This window comes from Dioscorea cayenensis, chromosome 2 (genome assembly GCF_009730915.1).
Source record: "Dioscorea cayenensis subsp. rotundata cultivar TDr96_F1 chromosome 2, TDr96_F1_v2_PseudoChromosome.rev07_lg8_w22 25.fasta, whole genome shotgun sequence".
In the NCBI taxonomy this organism is placed as follows: domain Eukaryota; kingdom Viridiplantae; phylum Streptophyta; class Magnoliopsida; order Dioscoreales; family Dioscoreaceae; genus Dioscorea; species Dioscorea cayenensis.
The window spans coordinates 1,005,519-1,011,591 of NC_052472.1; the positions used below are offsets into that span (position 1 = coordinate 1,005,519).

General features: G+C 32.9%; 1 protein-coding gene across 1 annotated transcript; it reads right to left on the minus strand.

The window, feature by feature from the left end:
* Positions 1-321: 321 nt before the first annotated feature.
* On the minus strand, positions 322-6,023 carry LOC120280068 (membrane protein of ER body-like protein). The gene is given in 11 exon segments (XM_039286795.1): positions 322-990; positions 1,140-1,201; positions 1,380-1,485; positions 1,488-1,588; positions 2,026-2,127; positions 2,236-2,352; positions 2,465-2,614; positions 3,077-3,343; positions 3,811-3,960; positions 4,307-4,861; positions 5,104-6,023. Coding segments are annotated over 11 exon segments (2,178 nt in total). The 5' UTR covers positions 5,216-6,023; the 3' UTR covers positions 322-534.
* Positions 6,024-6,073: the final 50 nt, after the last annotated feature.

The window sequence follows — 6,073 nt, forward strand, 5'->3', positions numbered from 1 at the left end:
ATATATATTTTTTAACTTACTTTTTAATTTAATTTAATATATTTATGCAATTTTTAATAAATTGTAATCAACGAAGTATTAAATTCTATATTCCGGTTAATTGAGTTTTAAATAGGAGTAATTTTGGAAAGTAATAAATTTTTTTATAAAATGTAGATAACTATAACTTCAATTAACTTATTTTAATCGGTGTGAATTAATCGGAACGGAGGGAGTATTATGGTTTCTTAATGTTTTCCAAAGTTGTGAACCATATATGTAAATCACTGCAAATACCAATAAGCCCCCACAAATCACATCTATTTGCACATATGCCACACAACTTCATTTTATTAATTCTAATAAAAGAGTACATTGAAATATACTGCAAACATCATATTCATTCACTAGCAAGTACATTACTGCAAACATCACAAGTATCTTATTCTGTTACAAAAGAAGCATACATTAACTAACTCAAAGTCTGCATCATCTCAGAGAAAAAGCCATGATAGTCCTAAACATCATACAACAAGACGGTGAAGGCGCTTGAACTCAATACGATAACCGAAAAGGCGATTTCGATCCATTCAGAATAAAACCATCAGAAGGTGGTGCAGGAACATTAGTTTGAGGATCAAACAAGCCAAGTTTGTCCAAAAACTGATGAATTAAAACTCCAGCAACAAAAGATAGTCCAGATGCTGTCACTCCAAGTCCAATGTAGTATGTTAAACATTTGAAGTAATCCTTTTCAAGCCTGACATGAGCTTTGCTGATGGCTAGCAATGCAATGCACAGTAGAGATGCCGCAGCAATGACGATGAGTTTGTACTCTCTGTTGTCACTCTTCCTAAAAGAAAACCCGTAAATAACCGGCGGTAATAAGCCGAAAATCAGATATGATATCACTGCCACTATCACATGTCGCCGGAAATTTTTCTGTCTGCCAAGTAGTTCCCAGTATCGACTGGTCGGTTCTGCTTCCGTTTCACCTCTTGTTTCTTGTCTCTCCTTTTCGAAGATCAAAAAGCTGTCGAGTGCAAAAGAAATGCAGTGTTGGATATATATATATATAGTTGTATCCTAAAATAATGTTTTGCTTTTGTGTAGATTATAATCAAACAAACAAGTATAAGGAAAAATACGGAAAAACTCACATTATGAACAATCACAAAAAGTCCGCCGAAAAGGTTTGCCAATCCTAGAGCAACAATGTTTACTGCATGAAAATAAAATGAATTAGTCGAAGAGGAAACATCTCTTCGTTGTTCATGCACAAACGGCGCTTTTTATATAGATGAATAGCTAAAAGACGAGAAAAGAGAAGGCATGAATTCACATGAGATAAATAGATGTCTCTTGAATTTTACTCAAAACAATCGAAGCGATGAACTTACATGTCGAAGCATCAGACCCGGCAGCAGATGACACAACCCCCAAGCTTGTGATTGATTCAATTAAACCCCCATAAACAATACTCTTTAGAATATCCCATTCGTTTCGTGTTCCTTCTTTTGTGACTTGATTATTCTCTTCTTCAATTGAAGGAAATGCAATAGGTTGTTGGTCACAATACCATCTTCAACTGATTCTATAGAATGACCACCTGTATCAAAAAATAATGCAAAATATCATCATCATTTGTATGTAAAAACACGATCATACAAACAAAATTAAAAGCATTACAGTTAGTTCTCCGATTTACAAAGCGAGAAAATGCTCGAAAAAATATAGCATGTGACGTCAAATGTAAATATCAACTTGAATAATGGAAACTATGTATCTCAAAGTATCATTCTTCTACTAAATTTAATGACTTTGCAATCATAGCAGTAAAAGACAGTAAGTAGAAATCATACTTTGTACACACAATGATGCTAGAAAAGTAAATGGAACAAGAATTCATGATATAGAACAAGAAGTTCGACAATGTGAATAACTCTTGGTCATACACTTGTCGTCACGGTAGTTAAAATTTAAACAAAGCACTGATTTATTATCAGAAAGTTTCAAAGTAAAAAACTAAAGGGATCTCATATATACCTGAAATTCCTCCATGCACTTCAGATTCAGGAATGCGTATTGAATGAGCATCTGACCGGTTCTTGTCCAAATTCTCATTTGGTCCTTCAGACAATTCTTTTCCTGGATTGAAAATGATGCAGGTAGCATGTTGAAAATTTGAAACAGAAACGTAAACAGTAACATTTTCATGTATAATAATGTTCTTTTAATACACAATGTCATGCATACCTTTACTATTGTTGAGATTAGGATCGAATTCTCCATGCACTCCAGATCCACGTATTTCTATAAAATGAGTATTGAGCCTGTCTTTGCTTGAATCATCTTTCTGTTCTTCAGGCAATCCTTTAGCTCATGAATATAACAAATTATTAAAAGGCATTTCCAAAAGGCAAATGCAAATTTTAGCTAACACAGTTTGAAAAATTATTAAAAGTTCTGCTCATGAATTCAGTACCTGAAGTTTTGTTGCCATTTAGACCATCAACATTTTTCCCTGGGATGATTCGGTCTCCATGTGCTGGAAATTCAGATATTATAACTGAAACAGGCTCTGATACACTTTCATTTGAATTCTCCTGTTGTTCTTCAAATGATCTTTCATCTGCTTTGAAATGACAGACATTGCAAAGTTGAAAATTCAAAGAAATGAATGCAAACAGCAGTAATGCAGCTCTGCCAATGTATTAGAGGTTCTTCTAACTAATAATTGAAATGTTTGCAACATTTAAACAATTAAAAGAGTCACATATTCACCTTATCATGTTCAAATTAATATTTATATGAACTTCCAAGGCCTTTCATTAAACACAATGGCATCATTCTACTGACTTAATTTTCAAGCTCTCTTTGGAAGATTAGATACTAATTAGACTAAAAAATCAGTGATATATTGCATGTCTTATTTCACCAAGGACATCTTATTATGGAAACCTGAAACATAAAAAAAAAAAATGGACTAAATGTAGAATAGTAATGTCAGAGATGAAGCTTGAAGATAGTTGATATAGAGTTACATGAAAGATGATTATTTATAACTTAAAATCTATGTATAAGAGACGAATAATACTTGTCACGGGTTCTTTCGGTTTGCTTATATTGGTTCCAAATATTGAAGGCCAGCTCCACTTTGTGGTAGGTGCCTCTCTTCGATCTAGCAAAGGCATTTCTCTTTCTGGTCTTCTGCGAAAAATGTCACAAATGTCTAAGCCACCAACATTTTTCCCTGGGATGATTTGGTCTCCATGTGCTGGAAATTCCGATATTATAACTGAAACAGGCTCTGATACACTTTCATTTGAATTCTCCTGTTGTTCTTCAAATGATCTTTCATCTGCATTGAAATGACAGACATTGCAAAGTTGAAAATTCAAAGAAATGAATGCAAACAGCAGTAATGCAGCTCTGCCAATGTATTAGAGGTTCTTCTAACTAATAATTGAAATGTTTGCAACATTTAAACAATTAAAAGAGTCACATATTCACCTTATCATGTTCAAATTAATATTTATATGAACTTCCAAGACCTTTCTTTAAACACAATGGCATCATTCTACTACTGACTTAATTTTCAAGCTCTCTCTTTGGAAGATTAGATACTAATTAGACTAAAAAATCAGTGATATATTGCATGTCTTATTTCACCAAGGACATCTTATTATGGAAACCTGAAACATAAAAAAAAAAAATGGACTAAATGTAGAATAGTAATGTCAGAGATGAAGCTTGAAGATAGTTGATATAGAGTTACATGAAAGATGATTATTTATAACTTAAAATCTATGTATAAGAGACGAATAATACTTGTCACGGGTTCTTTCGGTTTGCTGATATTGGTTCCAAATATTGAAGGCCAGCTCCACTTTGTGGTAGGTGCCTCTCTTCGATCTAGCAAAGGCATTTCTCCTTCTAGTCTTCTGCGAAAAATGCCACAAATGTCGAAACCGCCATCTCCTTTCAATAGCAATAATAAAAATAAATAGTAAATTTGAGGAAGAAAAACATGTACAATTCGATAAGTTCGACTTTGAAATTAAATGTAAGAAAAGAATAATTGAAAATTCATAATTATAAAAATGAACTGTTTATTTCTTCAAACTAATTACTCAACAATAAAGATGCCAAATAACTAAGAAATAATTCGTATAAATGATCATTATAGTTTTATTTTGATATCAGTTTTCAATGCATGACAATATAATGCAAAAGAAAAATTTAAGCTAAATAAGTACACTTAAACTAAGAGAGTTTGGCATGCAAGCCTGAAAGAAAAAACAAACTTAATCAAGATAGATCTTACCTTTAATAGTGAAAAATCTAAAGCATTCAAAACATCCGATCACTTCCCGTTTAGTTTCATCATCTTCATCAGTGTTTTCATTCAAAACAGCAGTAACATCTAGATCATTTATTGTATCTGGTTGATGCTCAAAGTCATATGTGGGTTCTTGAACAATCCTTTTTCTTTTCCGCAATATCACCCTTTTGGTAATACAAGAACTGCAATTGGGACAAAACAAATCATGGGTCTCTTGTTCTTCCAAAACTCTCTCGACATCAAATTCTGTTACTTGTAGTTTGCTCTTGTGATCAATCTTAACACCATTCTCTTCTTTGATTTCAGTCTCTAATGTCATCGTCTCTGTTTTTTTTGCAGAGAATACATAAGAACTTGATCCATTATCCACACTGGTTTTCATCAAAGTTTGAGTTTGATTTTTAATTGAAAAGTCAGCATGTCCATTAGACTCCTTTGCTTCAAATACAATTTCTCTGTTTTGCACACTATTCACGGTAACAAACTCATCCAAGAACTCTGAATTTCTTGCAACAATCTGATCAGATACATTAAAACCTGCAGGAGGTACAACGAACAAAAGTATATTCAAATTCATAACTTCGCTATTATAATCTACTGCAGAAAGATGAATTCCATGATAATTAACAAAACAAAACAAACAAAATTAGACGTTAAAACTCACTTTCTCACAATCAAAACATGCATAATTTAGTTGTTTAGCAACTTTAACTAACGAAAACATCGAGCTAATCTCCCTGGAAGCTCTAGAAAATTACAGAACATTTCAAACTACTGACCTCTAGTATGTGTACCATTCTCTGATCCATATGGAATCGAGTTTTTTATATCCATCAATGCATTGCAAAAGTCTTCATGTTTCTGGAGAGGCTCTATGTTAGCAAAACACATTCGGTATGTCCAAATGCAATGCTGACACTTCCATATCCCTTCAGTCAGAAATGTAACAGTGATTGCTTCTTTGACCAAATGCGCAAAGTTTAACTGTTAAATTACATTAGCTACAAAGACGAGTAACTTTATCTTAAATCATCTTTAAAAATTGTATCTCCGAAGAAAAGAAAAAATGGTCTGTTTACCAAGTGCGCTAACATTTAATACCATTTTCTATCAAAGAGAGCTCTGAACTTTGTCTTTGGCAATTATCGATACTATAGGAATTCGACCATTACAATAAATATTGTCTTACAGTCTAAATCAAACAACGTCTAACCGATGCTAGAGTTCTGATTATTGCAGCCTAATCGCCTTATTCATTTTTTCTGCAAATTAGTGCAAATGAAAAATACGAAAAATATATCTCACATGTTTTGATTAACCAGTAAAACCAAGGCAAGTTTAGCTGAAACAGAACAACATGAGCTACAAGAAACCATTTATCTTGAAATGGTGCATTGTAAGGCAAGTATTATTATAGTTTTTACAACCCCGATCTAATTCCCATGGCCTTCGTAACCGATTGCTTAGTCTTGAAAGACTTGCCTCTTTCTTCGAAAACTACACTTAAAGATAAAACATAGTTCTACATCACACCCATCATCGACACTTCTTATATCCTCTATCCTAAGCAATTGCCATGCCCTATTTATGTTACTCAAAGATTAAGATAAAGCGAGCATCTGTCTATCAAGAAAATAGCTTCATCAAAACCTAAAATAGATTGAAATTTGAAAGATGAAGGAAAAGAATTGTACTGATATCTATGACAAGAATCACACTGTCTAGAGCTACAAAAATCTTACAAGGAAC